The sequence below is a fragment of the Tenrec ecaudatus genome, chromosome 12 (assembly GCF_050624435.1).
Source record: "Tenrec ecaudatus isolate mTenEca1 chromosome 12, mTenEca1.hap1, whole genome shotgun sequence".
Classification (NCBI taxonomy): Eukaryota; Metazoa; Chordata; class Mammalia; order Afrosoricida; family Tenrecidae; genus Tenrec; species Tenrec ecaudatus.
The window spans coordinates 25,390,335-25,413,733 of NC_134541.1; the positions used below are offsets into that span (position 1 = coordinate 25,390,335).

The 23,399-nt window shown below is 44.4% G+C and overlaps 1 protein-coding gene across 1 annotated transcript in view; it reads left to right on the forward strand.

Moving 5' to 3' along the window:
* The window catches only part of MROH8 (maestro heat like repeat family member 8), a 39,330-nt gene that overhangs the window by 7,385 nt on the left and 8,546 nt on the right, over window positions 1-23,399 (forward strand). Inside the window, exons 7-14 of the mRNA XM_075527935.1 lie at window positions 5,625-5,760; window positions 7,313-7,431; window positions 9,007-9,159; window positions 13,919-14,079; window positions 18,121-18,256; window positions 20,793-20,983; window positions 21,827-21,964; window positions 22,239-22,353. Coding sequence (XP_075384050.1) covers window positions 5,625-5,760; window positions 7,313-7,431; window positions 9,007-9,159; window positions 13,919-14,079; window positions 18,121-18,256; window positions 20,793-20,983; window positions 21,827-21,964; window positions 22,239-22,353 — 1,149 coding nt within the window. The remainder of the gene's footprint in view (window positions 1-5,624; window positions 5,761-7,312; window positions 7,432-9,006; window positions 9,160-13,918; window positions 14,080-18,120; window positions 18,257-20,792; window positions 20,984-21,826; window positions 21,965-22,238; window positions 22,354-23,399) is intronic.

Genomic DNA, 23,399 nt, shown 5'->3' on the forward strand with positions numbered 1-23,399 from the left:
TGTTAGCATATATAGCCGCCCTTCTCCTGAATCATTAGTAACTTGAGGCCAATTACCAAGTGTACTAATTCTGCCTCTCGCATGCTTAGCATAGCAGACACCGTGTCATAGCCTGCTGCAGTGGAACCCAACTCCAAATCATAGAGACCTAGGGTACCATTGCCATCTGGTTGATTCAACTCTCAGCGACTCTACAGAACAGGGCAGAACTGCCCTGATGGGGATCTGGGGTTAGAGATTTTTACAGGAGCCAAAAGCGTCATCTTCTCTCTTGACGAGGCTTTCTGGTTCAAATTGCTAACCCCGCTGTTAGCAAACCATTGTGTAACCCACCAGGGCTCCTGGTGACATCATAATAGTGAATGTTTCTTAAGGAATAGATGGGTGTACGCTGAAAATATCTAAGGGTTAAAGTGGCCTGGCCTTTGGGCAGTATTGCATTTGAAGAAAAAAGTCCAGCAAGTGAATTTAATTAAACCAGGTTACATAGTTCACAGCATCTCTGAGAGAGTGCAGCTCTTGCACTATGGTACTTCTTTGTAGAATCCTCTCATCGAATTTCTCTTGCTTTCCTTCTCTCACTCCTTAGTGTTTCTGAACCCTTGCATCACTCCTAAAAATGAATTCTCCAGTACTAAGATTGTCCTCCCTTGATCAACTTCTTTTTTCATCTGTTGGTCCCCTCTCCCCTTTCCTGAGTAGAACCTCTAGACCCTAGAGCAGCGGTTCTCAACCTGTGGCCTGCGACCCCCTTGGAGGGTCAAATGACCCTTTCACAGGGGCTACCTGTGACCATCGGAAAACACATAAATATTTCACAACATATAATTACATATTGTTTTGTGATTAAGCACTATGCTTTAATTATGTTTAATTATGTTCGATTTGTAACAATGAAAATACATCCTGCATAGCAGATATTACAGTTCATAACAGTAGCAAAATTACAGTTATGAAGTAGCAATGAAAATAATTTTATGGTTGGGGTCACCACAACATGAGGAACTGTATTAAAAGGGTCGCGGATTTAGGAAGGTTGAGAACCACTGTGCTAGAACTTCTCCTAGTCCCCATTCTGCATAATAAGGCCCTGCTATTTGGAAGAAAACAAGGAGCCCCGGTGGTGTCGTGTTTATGCACTGGGCTGCTAACCACAAAGTCAGCAGTTTGAAACCACCCACCGCTCTTTGGGAGAAAGACAAGGCTTTCTACTCATGGGAAGAATTGCAGTCTCAGAAGCTCACAACAGTAAGTTGTTCTGTCTTTTACCTCCCTCAACTTCTAATTTTGGCTGAGGATTAAAGAAGACAAGCGCTTCCTATGACCTACCTCTCTACCTCTTCCTTAGCATTTTCTTTTCTACGGAGAACTGCTCATGCAAATACGCAACCTGGGTACGTGCCCTGAAGTCTGTGAACACCCTGAAGTCTGGGTGGTGTGATCTGCGCATTTTTCTGAACACTGTCTGTAGCTTTTTAAAAATCAACTTTATCTAACCGTAATTGATATATAGTAAAATTGATCTAATTTCAGTGTACATGTCAATGAATTTTTACTATTTTTATAATCGGAAAGGAACCTAAAGAGATGAGTGAAAAAATAAAAAGAAGAAGAAGAATGTTAGAGAACTCAGTGACCAGACTAGCAGCATAGCTCTCTGCTGTAACAATGGCGTGGCAGGAGCTTCTGACCTCCTCTAACGTCCCGAGGGAGGGAGGGAAGACCACCACCCGCAACAGCGGACCAAGGGCGATTCTAGGAGGCAGAGGTCAGACATGATTCCTCTCTTCATCCTTTTAACCAATCCGGACATTAATTGTTTCTCTCACACCACTCTCTACTTCTGGGCTTGCAATGGGCACACAGAACTCACCGACGATACTCAGGATGGTGAGCTTCCTTGGGAAAATAACAGGTTACAATCCAGGATCAGACCGGTACAGTTTGTGAATCTGGAACGCCTCTTTCCAGCCTGGCATCGTGGGCCAGCACCAATCCTGCCCTCCTTGGACAAGTGTTACAAGGCTTTTTAGCTCTGCCAGTACGTGCCTGGGAAGTGGGGGCACCCGGCTTTGCCAACAAGCTTCTTGCCTGAAACTGCTCAGCTCCCTAGCTCCGTGGTTTGGGAAGCCCACTGCACAGTCTCCTGCCAGTCTCTGGTTCAGTTCCCCTGTGTCATGTTTCTCTGTTACTGCTGCTTGTCTTCTCTCACCATGTCTGGTGTTACAACTCTCTGTATCCTGGAGCTAGGAGGTTCTGAGTAAAGGGACCCCAGGTCTAAAGAACATGCTCTGTTTCTGTTTACTCTCATTTGGTTGTAGTCAGGCTCCTTCCTTTCCACTCCTGGGGTGGCTGCTTTTACGCATAATAGGCTGGCGGAGCTGACCAGTTCACTCCTTGGTGCCCCATCTTCTTGGTCCCATTCAACAAGTAACTTATTGCCATTAGTAGAAAACTATCCTGTCCCTTTGGTCAGCCACAAGCAGTCTCACCCGATAGCGGAAGTCAGAAGATTATCATGAGAAAATACGTAAAAGTGATCTATCACTTTTTTTATAATATTATAAAAATAATGTAAAAATGTGTTCATTATGTAAAATTGTATTAACTTTTTTTAAGTACAAGAAAGAAAAACCATCATCGTGTTGCCATCCAGAGAAAGGCACTGTCGATATTTTTATGTATTTCAAGGGTTTTTTGTTTTGTTTTGTGGTTCATGAGTATATTGAGGTAAGAACTTCTGCTTGAATCTCTTCCAACATTCATATGTTCTCTACATAGCCAATATCACCATCTTCAAATCTATGTAACTCTTTTGATCCAGTGATTTCCAGCTCTTCCCACAAGGGGACTTTAAAAAGTTATCTTTTAATTCTATTTTTCACAAACTTAAAAAAAACATTTTATTGAGGGCCCCTATACCTCTTATCACCATCCATCCATCCATTGTGTCAAGCACATCTGTACATTTGTTGCCATCATCATTTTCACAATATTTTCTTTCTACTTGAGCCCTTGGTATCAACTCCTCATTCCGCCCCCCCCCCTTACCTCCTTTATGAATCCTTGAAAATTTGTTTTAAAAAAATTTTTTTTATGTCTTACACTGACCACTGTCTCCCTTCACCCACTTTTCTGTTATCCATCCCCCTGGGAGAGGCTATATGTCAATTATTGTATCAGTTTCCCCGTACTCCCCTTGCCCCCTTCCATTACCCTCTTAGTTTCACTACACTCATTATTGGTCCTGAGGAGTTTATCTGTCCTGATTCCCTGTGTGTGTTTTGAGCTCTTATCTGTACAAGTGTACATGTTCTGGTCTAGTCAGATTTGTAAGGTAGAATTGGAATCATGATAGTGGTGAGGGGCAGCATTAAAGAACTAGAGGAAAGTTGTGTTTCATTGGTGCTATACGCACCCTGGCTGGCTCATCTCTTCCTTGTGACCCTTCTGAAATGGGATGTCCAATTGACTACAGATGGGCTTTGGGTCTCTACTCTGCCCTCCCCCTCTTTCACATCAATATGATTTTTGTTTGTTTGAGGTCTTTGATGCCTGATCCCATCGATACCTCATGATCACACAGGCTGGTGTGCTTCTTTTGTGTGGGCTTTGTTGCTTCTGAGCTAGATGGCCGCTTGTTTATCTTTAAGCCTTAAGACCCAAGATGCTATATCTTTTGATAGCCGGGCACCATCAGCTTTCTTCACATTTTATCATGCACCCATTTGTCTTCAGTGATAGTGTAGGGAAGGTGAGCAGCACGGAATGCCAGGTTATTAGAAACATTCATAGATAATAATGAGCACAAAACAAAGCAAAGTGAAACACAACAAAAGGAAACAATAACAAAAACCTGCAAAAAAAGAAAATCCTATAAATACTTCCAGGTCTGTCTGTTGACCTTTATGAGTCTTTTCCAGTTGAGTCTGATGGGGTGCCACGCCCTGACCCCAAAGTCTAATTTTTGTATTCCTTGGAGACTTAGTTGCTTTGCTCTCCCTGCTGCTCCGCTGCACGCCCTTAGTGTTCCGTCCTGGTGTGGTGGCATAAGACGGGCCACAACTCCCGCACTGTCTCCAGTGTTGTCCCCTGTAGAGCTCTGGGTCAATGAGGGATGTTGTGTCTCATCGTAGGGATGGGCCTATAGTCCTCTCTCCACATTGGCTGCTCTGAGCCGGAATATTGTCCTTAGGGCTTGGTGGGCTTTTAGCCCCTCAGTTCTTCAGCCCCTGCACTGCTTAGACAAGTGTTATCAAAGCTCTTTAGCTCTGCCAATAAGTGTCTGGTGGTACCCCACTCCTTCATTAAGTGTCAGCCCCAAAGCACTCAGCTCTCTCACTCTGTAGACTGGCACACCCACAGTAACTGCCTTGCTCTGGTGGCCAGGAAGCGCACTATGCCGTCCCACCCAGTCTCCTGCCTTCTCACATTGCTGTCACTGTGCTGCTGTCTTTCTCTGTCTTCTAGGTTACATTCCCTCTGTCTTTTGGGTCTAGGTGGTTTTCTGCACAGGGACCTTGGGTCTAAAGGACATACCCCACTCCTGGCTCTTCTTCTCGGTGGTAGTAAGATGCCTTCTTCCCCACCTCTGGGAATGCTCATTCTAACCTTAACAGGATGACCAACTGACCAATGTCCTCGTTCGGGTTCCATGTGCCTTATTTGTGTGGCCCTGCCCACACAAGGTGCCATGCGTCCCTATTCGCGTTGTTTACAGGCTATGCAGTCCCTTCGGTGAACCACAGTACCTTATTGGCCTCGTCCCACTTAATCTTTTCTTGGAAGTTACAAGACTGTAGCATGAAAACATGTAGACGCAATCCATTGCACTGCACAGGATTTCTAACTATAGGCTTTTTATCTTTGAGAAGCTGCACCGTAGTTCTCCTTCCTATTACTGTATATATGCGTGTAGAAGCAGTTTCCCAGCACATTTTTAATGTAATTGTTGTGGTAAAATTAGGTCCCTCGGCTGATACTCAGGTCAGCTTTTACTCGAGTACATACGGTATTTAGCAGTTATTTCCAAGATGTGGTCATTGACAAGGAGCCCTGGTGGTGAAGCATTTAGCTGCTAACCGATCGGTCAGTGGTTCAAAACCACCCACCACTGTGTAAGAGAAAGATGCATTCGTCCTCCTCTATAAATACTTAGAGCCTTGCAACTCTTGTGAGGCAGTTCTACACTGCATTAAGAGTCGCTAGGAATCAGAGTCAATTCGGTGACAGTGGGCTTGGTTTAGGTCTTTGGTCTTTAAAAATAGTCAGTGCTAAGGTAAACATCTTTATGGGAAAAACGTATTTGTTCTCAGATTGAGCATGTAGGTTAGGATTTGTCCTATTTACAGACTCCCTGGGGCAGCTTTACCCTGTCACATGGGATTGTTATGAGTCAAGAATCAAGTTGACAGCACCTACCAACAGCAGAACACTGTGGGCTGTGTCGTCTCCACACATATTAAGCGTGAACCCCAAGAGGATCCATGGGCTGAATGGGATCCTGGCTGTTCCCTTGAGTTGGACGTAGAAGTGGGATAACTTTGCAAGCGATCAGCTCTAAGGTCCCACGTTCTAAATGCACTAGTATTCTGATGGCACATTTCTTTTTCCTTTCTAATTAGCACCCACTTTATTTCCAAAGACTTGGATGCCTGGTGGCCCTCATGGCACTCCTATGTGGGGACCCGCTGAAAGATGTGGCCGAGGAGGCTGCAGAGGGCACACACCACCTGCTGCATATCACCCTGAAGTTGAAGTGTAAGGCACCGCTGAGGGTTTTGGACGGGTTTGCTAGCACAGACTATGATCGTGAAAGGCTCTAAGCCAGTGGTTCTCAACCTGTGGGTCGCGACCCCTTTGGGCAAAATTACAGTTACGAAGTAGCAACAATAATAATTTTATGGTTGAGGGGGGTGGTGTCACCATAACATGAGGGACTGTATTAAGGGCCATGGCATTAGGAAGGTTGAGAACCGCTGGTCTGAGCACCACAGTTCCTAAGGAGAATATGTAAGGAAGTAACACTGGCTCCTGCGACTGCATCAGACCCGTTGCTGCCGGCTATCGTGTTGGAGTAACGAAGCATACCACCCTGAGAACAAACTAGAGTGATCATGGTTTGGTCAGATGTCGGAGAGGTTCTTGCCATCGTTTGAGCCTTCATTTATGTATTTGCCCTGTAAATGTTGATCTCAGCCAAGATCCAACAATATCCATCTACAAGTGATCCATTGTAGATGGCCCATTGAGCGAGTCAGTCAAAGAACTGACAAATAGCCATGCTATTACAAACAAAGTGTTGGGAAGGAAAAATACAGGGGCTGAGAACGAGAATGAAGTTTGGTTGTAAAGGTCAGCAAAGGCCTCTCTGAAAACAATCTGAAGGGAAGGTGATCCCTTAGCCAGGTGAAGAGGTAAGAGGGGGTCTTAGGTAGAGGGTACAGGACAAGCAAGGTCCTTCAGCGGGTGTGAGCTTGAGGAGGTTGAGAAATAGGGAGCCAGTGTGCTCAAGAATGAATCACTGGCTTCTACGGTTCAAAGGGACTTCAGGAGGTAATTAACCCAGCACTCTTCCTGTGTTAACTCCACCCCAGAAGTGCTGTCCCTCGGGGCTTGCTTCTCCCCAGGAAAAGGAAGTTCCCTGCTTCCCAGGGCAACCCTCTCATCTCTGAGCAGCTTTGAGTCTGAGAAATGCCTGCAAGATAGACAGTTGTGGAAATACAATTGATTGTTTATTCAGCAAGTATTTATGAAAACACATTCTAGGCATGCATCAGTGAACGAGACAAACAAGGTTCCCTTCTCTCAAGAAATTCATTTTCTAATCGAAGACACAATGTCCTTAACTAACCAAGGCCTCCTAGGCTTCCCATAGGTAAACTGCAATCCCCAAAACGGAGACGGAGGAAGAACACGAAAATGCACGAGCACTGTGAGGAAGTGTTGGCAGACACAATCCACAGCAAAACTAGACACAGAGAGCTTTGTTCTTAGACTGAGCAGGCGCCATATGTGGGGCCCTAAGCTCTGTGAGACCTCTCAGTAGTCCCACCAACAGGAAGCAGCTCTTGGTTGTGTACCGGCTTGAAGAAAAGGTCTTTCAAGAGAAAGTTCTTTTCTTTTTCTTTGAGCCCCTTTTCTATGCTGGTACACAGCAGAAGGAAAGCAAATCAGCCTCTCCGTGGACACATATCCTCCTCCACGCATTTCTGCTCAAATGCAGAAAGCATGCTGAGAGGAGGTCTTTGCGTCTGCTTGCAGCTGGAGACCAGCCAGTAAGCAAGCATTGATATTTTGATTGACTTTTTAGATACCACTCATAGCAAGGACGATCACCACAGCTTGCGGAAAGCGTTGAAACGGTGCCGCGAGCTCCTGGGGCACTACGATATCCTGCAGTTCTACAGTTGCCCCTTCAAAATTGCCCAGGTAACTGCAATGGCTAACATTTCAAAAAGACGACACCTTAAAGTGTCTGTGCGTCGGTGAGGACTGAGGCACGAATGGCATCAGCACCTCCATTGATGGCAATGTCCAACAGAAAGTCGCTGTGCAGAAGCCCTAGTAACTCCTTATAAAAGCAAACCTGCAAGATTGCCCAGAGAATTTGCTCTCTAAACGTTTTATAGTTTGGAGAATTGTGGCTCTTTCATGACCCCTTTGCGCGGTTTAAGTCAGTCAGTCAGTCAGTGAGGCCAACATCACTATTTGGATTTCTCTGGATTTGCTCGGGGTTTTTCTAGACGAACTCCGCACCCACTGTTAACACTAACCCTAGCCCCTGGCAGTCTCTTGCAAGTGTGAGCCCTGGTCACAAAAAGCAGCCTCAACGGGGTGTAGATAGTCCTATAAGCTGTATACTTTACAATTACGATGTGATGAGATGAAGAGATTTCTTTTTTTTTTTTCACAAGAGAAAAGCTTGTAGTTAGTTCAGGGATCGTTTGCTGGCCCTTAGGAGCGTTTTCCAGTCCAGTCTGTTGGGGCACCACGCCCTGGCCCCAAAGTCCACTTCCAGCATTCCCTGGGGACCTTGCCACTCCATTCCCTTGCTGTTCCGCTGCACTCCCCCAGTGATTTGCCTCGGTGTGGTGGGATCAGGTCAGGTGCAATTCCCACACTGTGTCTCCGGTGCTGTCCCCTGTATCGCCCTTAGTCACTGAGGGGCATCATGTCTCATAGTGGGGCCAGCCATGTTGTTCTCTCTGTGGACTGGCTGCTCTACTCAGGGACATCATCATCACGGCCTGGTGGGCCAGGCTGTGCTCCACTCTCTCCTCCTGCCCCTTCATCTGCTCCCGTGTGCTCTGATCAGATATGTCCATCTCCCGGAGCTGCAGAGTCAATGTCGTCCTTTGGAACACATTCTTTTCGGGGGAGGGGCAGGATTCCACTTAATTTATGGTGCTGGGGCCAGCCTCCCAGACCTCTCCACTGGTTCCCTCCTCCACGCCGGGATATTGGAGATGAAGATATTTCTTCATTGTCCAATAAATACTGATTAAGCATCTCCTAGGTGTTAAGTCTCCTCTTCTGTTTAATGGGACTCTGTAAACCTTTGGATAACTCACTTGTTGTGAGCATTATCTGAGATGGTGTATCCGATAGAAAATACCCAGAAAACTGTCATCACATGAAAGACCCTGTACAGAGCCAGGTGCAATGAAAATCAGGTCAGCACATTCTTATAATACAAGGTTGACTCAGGACAGGGTGTTTTCCTATTCCTGGGCACCTGTCAGAAACCTCAGATTCGCCCTTTCCTGCCATCTCCTCCCTATAAAAGTGTGACTTTTTCGAAGATCTTTATAAATTCTGAGTTGTAAGAGGACATGCACAGACCTGCTCTGCGGACTTGCAGGTGGTTCCTAGTTCTCACTTTGGTAAACAGGACAGCCTTGTTTACCTCTGGGCACTTCTGTTAACTTAAGATCCATTCCTTATTCATGGTTCTTTCGGCCAGACCTTATTTCTTGAAAGTTTACTATCCCTAACTAATTTCAGGTCTTCGAAGTTTTTCTCAATTCCAGTGAACTCTACCAGTTTGTAATGACCATGCTGAATGGCCTGGATAATAAGAAACACCCCTGCACTCAGGAATCAGCCGGAGAATTGCTGATAGCGCTCGTGAAGCACGCCGAGTCCCGATTTGAAACGGTAAAAATCTCAGTGGCCTTTTCCAGGGTTTAAATTACCAGCAAGGTCTCTCCCCGCATGTAGCTGAAGAGGTCTCATCTGGTCAGCTGAGAACTCTGGGAGGGGCCCCGTCAGAGCCTTAGTCCATCTGGTGACATACATTTATCCATTCAGTGAGCACCCACCGAACCACGTAAGAAACCACCATTGTGTAAGTGCCCAAGAAAGGTTTTGGATATCTAAGGCGTGCCCCATGGTCCATATTTTTCAGAAGAGAGTCATTTTTCTGAGATAGTTAACACATGCGAAAATGGTAACTTCCATTTAGATTTCCATTCAGATGGATTTAAAAATAAATAAAAGATGTGCTATTAACAACAAAAGCAGTATGTTACCATATTTATTTGTCCTACCACCTTCTTTTCATAAAAATGAAAATCACTCAGCACACCACCAGCAGCAGCCCCCCGCCCCCCACCTCCCAGCAACGACAGACTTTTGTATTATAGGTCCATAATGCAGGCTAAAATGTAGGCATCTGCTTTACAGCCCCCTCGGATCCTTCCGGTACCCCCTAGGGGGTGCTGTCACCCACTCTGGGAAGTACTGCTCTTGAGGGAGCCGGTTTGAGTAAACCTAAAATCATGAGACTGTACCTGAGTGCTACATCAGGAGAAAGCCTTACCATCACATCGTGTCAAAATATGGAGAGATTCACTAAAGAGAGCAGACCTGCCTGGGGAACATGGAGGACACAGCCTGGAAGTACCACTGGCTCCCTCAGGGTTTCAGAGACATCCAAGCCAACTTGGTGTTCTTCCTCTGGGGACAGAGGCACTGTGGGGAGGGAACCTTGTACTCAAGCGTGGTTGGTGAAGTCTCTTGCCCACTTTCCCTTTACTGGGGTTATAAAACAAGTCTGTGGGAAACATCGTACTGTGTCGGGCTCCTTGGGCACAGAGAAGGTTTCTGTACGTTGATAATGAGAAGAGGACTAGCTAAATCGTCGGATACATACATTTAAGCTGTGAATAGATACGGCTATTGGCGTCTTTAGAGGAGAAGACTTCTGTCCTGGTAGGGAGAAGTATGTCGTCACTGACATGGTTTAGAACCGATGGCACCTGATCGTTATAAATGGCTGATCCCCCTCCCCCCCCCACACACACATCAACACATCATCCAAGTCAATCATTCCATCAAAGGAAGCCTGCGTTACCATCACAGTCTTCTCACACTCCCTGCTAGCTCCTCATTTCCCGCCAAGCCTCCCCTGCCACTCCCCTAGGTCAGGATCGATCTCGTTACTGGCTCTGTGGATTTACCTATCCCAGATTTTAGACACAGGAAAATCATACAAAACACAGACAGGAGGTAAGCAACCGAAGACCCAGACCAAACAGAAAATGACTAAACCAAACGGAAAAACCTCAATCAACAGGAGAGCATAAAACCTGTAAAACAGACTTTAAAATGGGTCAAGGGGAGGTCAAGTGATAGGGTAGAACATGTTAACCTGACTACATCTGCCACCCTTGACCTCACACCCCTCGGTAATTTTCTACAGCCACTGAGTCTCCTTACTGTCTGCACTCAGAGTGCCGCCATTACTCCCACCCCACCCCACACACACACCTTGGTGCTCCACTGGGTGGTGCCGTATTATCCAGTCACTGTAGCCCCCTGCCAGCACTCAGTTCTGAACTTTTTCGTAAACTTCATAACGTGTCAAAGTGTGAAGATTTTCCCAATTTTATAGATGTAAACTGATATCTTACTGTTGTTTTCATTTGCATTTCCCCGATTGCTCGAGTTTTTGTTTTCGTGTTTACAGGCTAGAAACATAAATCATTACTAGTAATCTCTTAAAGGTTAGTCAGAAGCATTTCACTCCTAGGAGTCTATTCTTGTCCAGCGAGATCATCAGAAAGGTGGGGAAGTGATCCATACAAATACAAAAGGGCTCCCAAAATATCATGGAAAAATTCCAATATTTCTTCATTCCATTTTTCTGTGAACTTTTCAAAGCCTCCTTGTTCAAACACAGCTACACATCTTATGACACGAAAAGTTTGGACTAATAGAGATCTCCAAATAAAATAGAGTATACTCTGGAATGCTAGTCATTTAAAATGCTTATGAGATGTTTATATTAACACTAAACTAGCTTTCCCCACAGAACAATTGATTTTTATGACCAAGAACAAAAATTTTCCAAAGCTACCAGGACCATCACTAAGAGCTGGAACAAACTTCAGGGCCCTATTGCAGGGCACCCGTAGATTGCCAAGTGTAATGGAGAAGGCACGCCAAGCAAAAAACAAGATAGATGACTGCGACATGCTGAAATTACATCACTGATGGACAGCAAAAGACCTCATCAAGAGGAAAACATTTTCAAGTCATATTATAAGTAATCATCTAATTCTTTGGCCAGTTTATGTTCAAGAACCTTGAACGTTTTCTGCCCTTTACCATAGAAATCCCATGCTTTGTAATTTATTAACTTAATTTCAGGAAATAATTAAAAAGAACGAATGGTTTCGTACACAAAGGCATATTTTTTTGCAACTGTGCTTGATATAATTTTGCAAAAGGCATTGAAATCTGGTGTCGATTTTTATTTTTTATAGATAAGAAAATTTGGGACCCAGAGAAGTTAAAGGACTTCTGCAGAATCCCCAAAGTAACTGGAGACAGCCCCAGGGCTCACATTAAGAGAACCCATGTATTTTAATTCTCTGCCTGCTGCTTTATTAACCCAGTCTCCTCCACACTATGGCCGTGAATTATGAGGACAGACACAGCCACTAACAAGGCTTATAAGGATTATAAAAGTTATAAAGATACAGGCTAAGTGAGCACACGGAAAGTGAATAAACCTATCAACCGTCTCATCTGACATTTTACATTTACAGTAGTGAAAAAAATCCATTTGCACATGAACGATGTTCAGCTGGCAGCACGCATGGTCATTCAAGCAGCATTCTCTGAATTTAGGTTCCAACATTTGTTCCAATCGCTACACAGAACTCACAGTATTCACGATGGAAGGGTTTAGTAAGGAAGTTAACACGTTTGGGTTAACTGGAAGGGTTTATTAAGTTGTAGTGCAAGTGAGAAATGCTCAGGGTCTGGTTGTTCATCAGGACATGTTAATAAGTTCTTTCAGGGCTGCTAGTAAATGCCCAAAGGGCGCACCGTCCACTGTCAGCCTCAGCCAGAGGCATTCAGTTCCACCTCTGTGGGCCAGCAAGCCCAGCTCCCCCAAGCAAGTACCCCACTCCAAGCCAGCCTGCTGCCCAGGAGCACTCAGTTTTATTTGCTTCGTGGGCCTTGAAGTCTGTCACTGTTTCCTGCTCTGGCTCCTCGTTCTGCTGCTGCTTCTCTGATGACCCAGCTGTCTTCTGCATCCAGGAGGTTCACTGCGGAGCAACGCTGGGCTCCAAAGGACACGCTCCATTCCTGGTTCTTGCTGGTAGTGAGCATCCCTTCCTCCTGCTTCCCAGAGGGCTAATTTTATATGCAGCCAGTTGGCAAAACGAGGTAGCTTGTTAGTTAGCAGTTCCTCACAGGTGAATTCCGTCGCCTTCTTCCCCAGACCCAAGTAGGAAAAGGTGGTTTGATGGGAGTCCCAGGGACTTTGGCTGGAGAACAACCTTAATAATTCACAGGCGCAGATGCCCAGATGCCAGGCAAGAGTAACGCTGGCTGTGAGGGTTAAGGTGATGTGTCCACTTGCCTGGGCAGGATGCTCACATGCTTGGCAGGTGATGAAATTGGACAGTCCGTGATGAGGTAGCCCTCCCCCATTTGTATCTGATAGGACCAGCCTCCACTTTTGTGTGATGCTGATTTTCACTTAACAGCCGGGTCTTTGGACCCTAACCACGCCGACAAGTGAGGAGTTGATGCGTCCAATAGTGTTAAGTGACGAGAAGAAAGCAGTAAACGGTGTCCCCACTGACTATGCCTAAAAGCATGCAATCGTGGCTTTAGAAAAGGAAAATCCAAATCCCAAGAGGTTGCAAGGAAAGGAGTATGTTAAAGTGAGTGATGACCGGTACGAGCTCACTCCTGAAAAACATCTGATCCGTAAAAGTACACCTTCACGGCCTTTCGACGGTTCTCTTCCCACGTGAAAGAGCAAGAAAGCACAATTAAGGGAGAAAGTCTTCTGATGGACAGTTGGGCACACACCATGGAGCCCAGACTGTGCTGTAAACACATGGTGACAATCTGGAGTGCCACCCAATCCACAGAGGGTACACCCTAAATCAGACGTCAGGAGGCCCTTTTGTTTGCTTTCCGCCCTGTCTCCCCTCATGTCTCGGAAGACCCTCAGTAGTTTCACCAGGAGTTAAGGCCGTGGACCTCTGGGTGGGAGGATGAGCCCTGTGGGATATACCTGAGCATGGTTAGACCCCCCAGGGAAGAGGGTGGCTACGGGCTTCTCCGCCATGCTAAGAGTCAGAGTGGACCCCAAGTTCATGCAACACTTTCATTAGTTTGTCTTATTGTAAAGTCAGTATGTAATCATTGAAGAAGAAAAAAAACTTAAATGTATATAAGCAAGAAAATAAGTACCTCATCACTTATAGAAACAATATGTACATCTTTGTATATATACCCAACTCTTTGTATACGTATAGATGCATGCAAAGTAGTTTTGATAAACTGTTTTTCAAAAGATGTTTTAAAAGTCACCCTCTAGGACCTTTTTAGTAAGCAGGAGTGTCCCGCAGAAGTAAGCTCTCAGTGAATGTTCTTTCCTCTTCAGGTGCCAGAAATTATGGGAGTTATCTGTGCCCGCCTATCCATAATTAGCCAGCTGAGCATCCGCCAGCAAGTCATAAGTACCGTGAGCTTGTTTATCTCCAGGCCCAAGTATACAGATATAGTGCTCAGCCACCTTCTGTGTTATCCAGTACCATATGACAGGTAAACAGATCCCTCTTCCGCCTCTGCACTCAACTGGACTCTGTGATACCGCTCTGAGCATCCTGCCACATGACATGGCCTGATGCATTTTATGGGTAAACATATCTAGATGAATGTGGGGGATATAAACCAGGATATGATGCAAAAATAAGAGGATCCCTCTCACACATTCAGAATGAAGAATGTTCTAGAAGGTAGTTGAGCTGGATTCTTCAAAAATGTTAACATCATGAAAGGAAAAAATGACGATGGGGGTGGTGGGGTGCTGTTCTAGATTAAAAGACACTTAAGAGACACAACTAAATATGTGAACTTAAATGTGTCCTGGATATTATTTTTGAAGCTGCAAAAATTTTTTGGAAAATGTTAAATACGGACAGTATGTTAGGCTATTAGGATAATATTAATTTTCTTAGATGTGAAATAGCATAACGGTTATGCAGAAGAGCATCCCTAACCTTAGGAGCTAGATACTGAAGTTATTTGGGGATGAAGTGTTGTTGCAGGTGTACACAAGGAGGGCCCCTATTGCCCGGTCACTGTTGTCAGATTACAGAAACCAGGTGGACTAGAAAGATGTTAAATGTTATTTTCACATGCATGGGAAAAGCGAATGGGGGGCCCTTCCTGCCAATGCCCATATCCCCGTCTCTTTGTTCTCATAGGATATATACCGGTATACAGGTTGAATAAACACCTGTTTTTCTTTCTTTCAGACAGACATAAATCTCAGAATGACAGACACAGACTAGGGAAAAAAAAGTTTTTGTTTGAACAAAAATTGTATGTTACATAGCTTCCTTTATGAGCAACCCCAATCTTGAGGAGACAGGTCGGACATGCAGGTTCTGGCTCCCAGTGAGCAAGCAAAGAAAGATCACACGGGATAAGAATGGAGTCTGGGGGTTCCCCTTGAGAATCCGTGCTTGGAAGCAATCACAGGATCCTCTGGGAGCCAAGTTAGAGGGTTCAGTTTAGGATCACAGCCCTGCAAGGTTTCTGGTTATGTCTTGCCAGATAGATGGTCCTCTTAATCTTAGGATTCTTTTAAACTGTGCTCTAGTTCCCTCATAAAATAATAGTAGACTCTTCAAGTCCCCTTATCATTTTGATGTCTGTGCTTTATTTGAAAATAAGTTAATCATTATATATAAGCATATAAAAATATATATATCTATATATATATATAAACAAGAATGGGATTAGAGTCAGGAAAAACAAAATGCTCTCCTTAAAGAAAAAAAGTTTTAATTTAGATGAGTGGTTTTCAAATGTGATGGCACCCTGTGAGTTCCAACAAGATGCCTTATAGGCAAGGCGGTGCACTTTAATAGAGGGCTCCAGGACCCCAATTTACTTTAACCAAAGCAGCACCTTTTAAAATTGGTTATTTACACATACTATGATTCTGGATACCTATTTCACTGGACAAAATAAAATGCGATTTCATTTTTATTACGCTCAGCTCTTCAATGTTTGAAAGTTTCTCTGTTAAGGGACTGCTTGCCTTAGACAATGCAGTGGGCAGTCCTGATGTCCCTAACCTGACCCCTAAGCAGACTTAGTCTGCCACCAAATCAACCAATGGAGGGTTTGTGTCCATCCAGAGAGAAATATTGAGTTATTATTTTTGTTAAGATTCTTTGGTCTATATCTCTAATACTTTAAAAATCTTTGATTTTATCCATACTAAATTCTTAGCTGAAATGTGTCTGATGAAGTACAAATTATTCTATAGATTTTGTTCTTTTAAGTATAATTTAAGCATTATTCTGTGTGTCCTCGGAGGCCTTTGAGAACGGCTTCAGAGCTCAGGAGAACTGTGGGATTGGTAGAACTAGAAATGACTACTCAGGAAGCTTTCATCTGATTACCTTTTACTCCTTGATTCAATGTTTTGTTAGTTGTTTTCCAGATAAGATTAAGGGGATCGTCCCTAGGAATCTATTCGAAGCATCTACTGTGCGCCAAGGGCTCTCTCTGGGGTGGGAGTCGAGGGGGGACAGGTACTTTGATAGAGAACAAGACACGTACTTTGCCCTCAGGCAACAGCCAAAGTTACATTTCCTTCCAGGTGCTTTGGCAAAAGGTCCTACTTTGTCTTGGAATCATTTGGAATCCCTCTGTGTGAGATAAAGAATCAGAGAAGAATTTATGAGAAAAAATAATACTCCAAAGCTGGATTGTGACGTATGAATTATTAGCCAAGTAGAAGGTAGAAGAGGGAAGGGGACAAGGCAGAAGAAATGGCAGAGAGAGACAAAGAATAGTGGTAACGGTCGAAAAGCATGGTGAAATAATGACTGTTAATAGATTGTGCACTTCACCATGACTAAGGTGTCAAGCTCTTTATTCCATGTCTTTTACCACAATACCGTTAGAAATAAGTAAAGGTCAAGAGCTATGGAACGGTTCGTTTGATTCAATACAAAATGTTGAGAGCCAGCTACGTGGTTAGAGAGAAAGAGGTAGGGAGTGAAGAGCGATCAGACTCAGGAGATCTTTTTGCTGTGAGGGCAATGTTCTAAAATTGGATGGTGGTGGTGGTTGCACCATTTAAAAATTCCCTAAAAGCAAATCACACAACAGGTTCAATGTGTGGTAGCAAACTATAGCTCGACGACACTTTAACAGTGATCAGAAGTCAGCTAGCAGAGCTATAGGGCCAGCTTAATGAAAACGAAGCGGATTTCCTGCTCTGGGAGAAAGGAAGCCACTGAAGAACTTTGCAGAAATGATGCGTGCCCTTGAAGGACGTCCTGACTGTCTTACGCTGACAGATGAGAATCGCCAGGGCAGACAGCGAAATGTAGGGCAGTCTCCAAGCCTCTCAACTTTCAGGGCGATTCTGATACAGATCATTGAGAGACCACCCTTTAAAAAGCAGCGAGTTTAACACACACCAAAAACTGGTAAGTAGAGTCTGAAAATAGGAGAACGGATTATAAGTATGGGTAACTCCCACCCTCACCCCTTTACTGTCCCCATAATATTCCTGTACAATTCTTAGGTGCTTCTCAGGCCCTGCCTGTGAGTCAATGATGTGGAAGTCACTGCCTTTTGAAATACTTACTTTTCTTCAAAAAGAGAACTCTTGTAAAGAGGAGCTTTATTTCAGGACCTAACCTTAGCCAAAATTGAGGACTATAAGCTAAATTGGGGTAACTATTTCTTTCAATGCCTTCTGTGAACCTGGTACTATGTTGAAACCCAAGAGATTTATATGAGAAATGCCAGGCTCACTCCAGAGACACCACTGCAGAGAAATGTCAGTAGCACATGGCAGACTGAGGCACTCTACAAAGTCTTAGGTAACTCTCCGTAAAGACATGGGAAAGAAACAGCAACCGCTTCCAGAAGAGATGGCACTGGAGCTGGATCTGAAGGCTTTGGATAGGCAGAGAAGGACTTCAGAAAGGAAATGACCTAAGCAAAGGTGTAGGGTTTGCAAAGTCCACCATGTGTCTCTAGTCCGTGGGAACTAGAGCACAAAGTTTAAGATCGGATGATGGGGCTGAAAAGACAAATTGGGGGAGTTTGTGAATCACCTTGAGGCCTATGCTGAGGCAATGGGAACTTCTTTCTACAGCGTGTTGGACCTTTAGTGATTTGGAATCAGATCAAGTCTTTTGATACCTTAAGAACTGAGCAGAGGGGATGGACAACAGAAGAGTGGGTGAAGGGAGATGTCAGACTACAAGATAGGACAAAATAAAATTTATAAATTATCTAGGATTCATGAGGGAGGGGGAGTGGGGAGGGGAGGGTAAAATGAGGAGCTGATGCCAGGGGCTTAGGTGGAGAGCAAATGTTTGGAGAATGATGAGGGCAACGAATGTGCAAATGTGCTTTACACAATTGATGTATGTATGGATTGTGATAAGAGTTGTATGAGCCCCTAATAAAATGACTGGGGAAAAAAAACTGAGCAGAAAGGGCAATGTCTTATCGGACAGATCCTAAACATACTGGGAAGGCTGTGGTCAGAGTGGGCCTTGAATAACCATTGTCCTGAATCCTCTTACTCTTTGGGATTTCTAGGCATCTGGCCGATGTGTGGAGAATGTTGCAGGTAGAGCTGCCCAGCACGACCTGGATTCTGTGGAGGCTCTTACGGAAACTCCAAAAATGCCACAACGTGCCTGTTCAGGAGAAGATGGCCTACGTGGCTGTTGCTGTAAGCCCGAGCCTGTCCCTCCAGCGTCATCCCCTGGCCCACAGCTAGCTAGAGTTCTTTGTGGTCTCTCTGCAACTGGTCTACGGTCATCCACACAGGCACCCACGTGTCTCTCCCATGGGCAGAACACTCTACCAAGGGATTGACCTGGAAGGGCCGGAAGGAGAGATGAAATCTTAATGGTTTCATGTTTTACACATGCCTCCTCCTATCCTTAACTATGTATTGTCATAGAGTAATGCAAACTGATGAAAAAGCATTCGAACGATATGAACTACTATAGAAGAGAAAGTGAAGGCCACCAAGGACAGGGGTCGGCAAACTTTTCTATAAAGGACCAGATAGTATATATTTTAAGCTTCTTGTGTCACATACAGTCTCTACAACACATTCTTTAGAGTTAAAAACAATTATCTTATAAAAATATTTTAAAACATTCTAAGTCATGACTGGACTCGCTCCTTAGAAGTGAACTTTCCAGGAGCATATATATGAAATCTTTGGTATATACATTTGGGGGTTATTTGTGTGTGGGTGTGCCAGTAACTGTGCCTTTGGTGTCCACTGGCAAGCTTTTAAGACCCCGTTCCCTGCTCACCAAAGTAGATTGTCGAACACCATCTTGGTGGACTGTGTTATGCCAATTGATATTGATGTCCCTCAACACCATGGTCCTAGGTATCCAGGTCCAGTGGCCCATTCCACCAAGGTGTTTGGTTATAGCTAAGAAATTTATACATTTTGGTCCCCATTTTCTCTATGATTTACATGGATATACTTACAGTTCAGACAAATAGGAATGTTAGAAATATTGTCTGCCAAGTTCCATATATGGCCGTGATTGTTGTCCCTTATCATCTTGTTTCCACTTACAAATTAATTTTTATTACTGAGGTTCAGGGTTGCGTGTAGAAGACAGCATTTCCCTTTGTTGTCTGTAACTATTGTGCACTTCTTGACGTCTTCCTTTCCTTTATAATGACATTGTGCTGACCATGACCTCAAGGTACGTTGGCTCTCCTTTCACCCAAAGTAATACATGCCTATTATCTACTGATTTTCTCTCCTTCCCTCAGTAACCGTGTGTGTGTGTGTGTGTGTGTGTATGCTGTCTTTCTATAATAGTGGGGTCATGTAATAGTTGACCTTTCGTGATTGACTTATTTCACTCAGCATAAGTCCTCTAGATTCATCCCTCTTATGAAGTGTTTCGCGAGTTTCTTGTTATTCATTAAAGTTGTACAGCTTTCCCCTGTGTGTGTACCACAGGTATTTTACCCATCCGTCCACTGATGGACGCTTTTCTCTTTGCAACTGTGAATAATGCTGCTATGAACATGGATATATATATCTGTGCCCGTCCCATCTCTTTTTCTCTGTAATACATCCCTAGTAGTACACTTACTGAGAAATCTGGTGGCATAGCGGTCAAGTATTCTGCTGCTGACCACAATGTTGGCAGTTTGAATCCATGAACCTCTCTGTGGTGGAAGGACGTGGCAGTCTTTTCCATAAATTTTTGGAAACACTATGACCAAAATCCATACTCATTGCCATTGAGTCTATTCCAACTCATAGTGACCCTAGAGGAGACTTCCTATAGAGGAGAGCTGCTCATTATTCTTAAATCCCTCTCAATGTCAAGTTGTGCTGATTTCCCCCAGGATGATGATTGCCTTTCCTATCACCTAAATTAACCCGTCTTTGTCTAGTAAGTGATGACCCCCGTCCCTTTCCATGTCAGCCTGGTAACCATCAAGGAACCTACCTTGCTTTCTGGGTGTGTACTTAGGACTTTTTATAAAAGTAGCATCATGCAGCATTTTTCTTTTGGTGATGAACTCATTTTGCTCGACACAACGTCCTCCAGATGTATCCACCTGTCTCGGAGGCTCCTGTTTATTCGTTATTGTTGCCTCGGACTCCCTTGTCTGTCCGTACCGCTATGTACCCATCCAACCCCTGATGTGCACTTAAATGTTTCCACCATCTGCTGTGAATAATGTTAGAGAGCCTGGGGCTTTTTATTTGTATATAGTCGAATCTGCTAATATTTTCTCTTATGGCTTCCGGATTGCAGGTCTTCCCTCATGCTGGGGCACTCTTTGTTTTAAACCGTTTTATTGACATGGAATTCACGTAGCATACAGTTCCATTGCCACCCAGTTCACTTGAGATCACTTTTTCTTTAAGGGACTCCACAGTTTATTTCCAAACACAGCAGGTGAGGGAGTTCCATCGACACCCCCTCCGTGCCCACCCTGCATTTGGTTTAACCAAGGACTTCTCAGCCCTCGAGAACACTTTCTTCTTTTGGGGACCCATGATCGTCAGCCCTGTGTGGGGAATCTTGACTCCAGCTTTACTCTTCCTCCTTCACTTGCATCACAGCCATGCCCTCCCCCTGATAACCGCCAGGCTCTGTCTGCGGCACGGCAGACACAGAGCGTGTGTTCAGTCCCAAACAGGCGTCACACAGAAGCAAGCATTGGGATTAGCGGGTACTCAGTTCTGCTGTGTGTCGTCTCTACCGCAGGCAACTGATGCCCTTTATGAGGTGTTTATGGGAAACCGGCTCCGAGCTGCTACCTTCCGGCTCTTTCCTCAGCTTCTCATGGCACTGCTCGTCCAGATCCACCACAGCATCGGCCTCACCATGTCTGATGTCGCCGTGCCAAGTAACCTGTACACAGACCTAGAAGTATCTGCTGAGGTTACCCCTCTGTGGTACTGTTTGCTGTGATTTCATTTCCTTAACTAACATGTCTTCCACTCGATGGTGGACAGAAGGACAGCAGCGATGTGGTCCCAGCCCTAGGAAAGCCTACAGCCTTCCACCTCTACTTCATTTCATGAAGTATTAAGACGAGATGCCCACAGATGGCTCTGGGCTCTCATTGGTTGAATTTGGTTTTATTGGTAACAGGGCAAATGTATCCATCTGTCTTCAGAATGCCTGCAAACTAATGTACCATGTTATGCCCGTGCTTTCAGTAGGGACAAATCCACCCCCCAAACTGCTATCTACAGAAGAATGATTCCTTATGTTTGCTTTGTACATGGGGAGGGATTTCCAGTTTCCCATATGGGCATCAGTAGAAATGTCTTAGTGTCACTGTTGGGTATTCATTTCTTTCAGAATAAGTATTAGATCATTTGGAATAGTTTTAAATGCCAGTGTTGGAGTCAGGAGAGTAGCTGGGTACCCTGGGCAAATCTTTCCCTTGTGTGTCAATTTTCTTATCTGTGAAAAAGGATGTCAGGTTTGGTCAGCTCCAGCTCTAAGATGCTAAGATCATCTCCAGCTCTAAGATTCTAAGATCAGTGTTTTACCACACATTGCATTCCACCTAACTGGAGAACTAAAATCTAATTAGATTTGCTTATGGTATAATTTTATTCGGAGGACCTTTCAAGTTGGTAGAGCATTGAGAGTCTTGTAGGAAATCTAGAGCATTTCAGTCCAACAACTAAGGGACACATAGGCCTCCTCAGTAAGAATGGGGTGACTGTGCTAGGGAAGGTGGAGGAACCTACTCTGTGCACCCTTACTGGTTGTATTTGATTCAGCTTCGCCATGCAGGCTACAAAGACGCTCCTCCTCAGAACCTTGTGCTGGCAGGAATTCAGCATCATGGAAAGCAATAAAGGATGGGCCCTTCTGGAAGGAAAAGATTGCCATCTTCAGGGAGTATCTCTCCTTGCCAAGTAAGGCTCCTTTGACGCGCACCTACCCCCTCCTCTAAATCAGCATTGGTTTGCGTATTTCTTTCCCTGGTGGCCATTACAGCCACCAAGGTTGAATAACTTCCTCATAACTGTGGGAAAATGCCCACAATGCCAAGCTCCGAAGCCCTGGCCCTGCCATACTCTGCTGTGCACCCGAAGCTGAGCAAGCAGTTTAGGGGGCCCAGGGCTCTGGGCAACTGCTCCCTCATACCTGCATCGCTGAGAGTCACTTTGTTGGTTTTCTGTTTTGCAGTGCTTTGCTGGAAAAAAATTGCTTCATTGCACATAAGATCATGTACTTGTTAGTTCCTCTACTTAACCGAGGAAATGATAAGCATAAAGTCACAGCTGCAGGCTTTTTTGTAGAGGTAAGACTCATTCTTTAAAAGGCAAGTTCAGGAAGACTAGAAATATTTTTAGATTTATACCTGTTGAAAATTTTCGCTTCATTTATTTACTCCTTATTCAGTATTCTTTGTAGCAGGATCACTGGTGACACAGGGGCTAGGCATTGGGTTGCTAACCATACGGTCGGTAGTTCAAAGCTATCAGTTACTCTGCGGGAGAAGGATGAGGTTGTCTGCTCCCAGACTGCTTTACAGTGTCTGGGTTCTTAGAACTTTTTGAGCAGCCATCTAAGATGCAGCTTTTGGAGTCTCTCTGTCTGGAAGGAAGAAGAGTGATAAAATTGAAGATGCATGGAAAAAAATATCAGATCATGAGAATATCAGTCTTCCCTGAAACCAAAAGAACTAGATGGTACCCAACGACCACGTTAGAATGTTCTGGATGGAGTAGGAGAAAAATGTGCATGGAAGCTTGAACTCTGAGGAGCTGATACCACGGACTCAAGTAGAAAGCAGATGTTTTGAGAATGATGATGGCAACAAATGTACAAATGTGCTTGATCCAATGGATGGATATATGGATTGTGATAAGAGTTGTACGAGCCCCCAATAAAATGGCTTGTTTGTTTTTTTTTTAAAAGTTTGAACTTATTAAAAAAAAAGAGCAGGCTTTTTTTATGGTCAAATAGAGACTGATGGAACCCCTACGAGTATGGTCCTTAGACCCCCTTCACGTCTGGAAATGAGCTCACCCGATGGCTCAGTGTTTACTCAAACAGTAGGATCCTGAGGGGAACAATGAACGAGTGAGGTACATGCACCTTACAATCATCAACCACTGGAGATCCAAAGGGCAGCATTTACTACCCAAGGACAAAGTTCAGAAGGGTGAAAACAGAAGAAGGAATTGAAATGGGAACAAGAAGGAATGGAAATAGGGATCCAGAGGGAAGAAGTAGGATAAGTGATGTCACAGTGTGAGAGCCGCAATCAATGATATGAAACAAAATGTGTGAGAATGTTGAATGGAAAACTGATCTGCTCTGTAAACCTTCACCAAATTAATA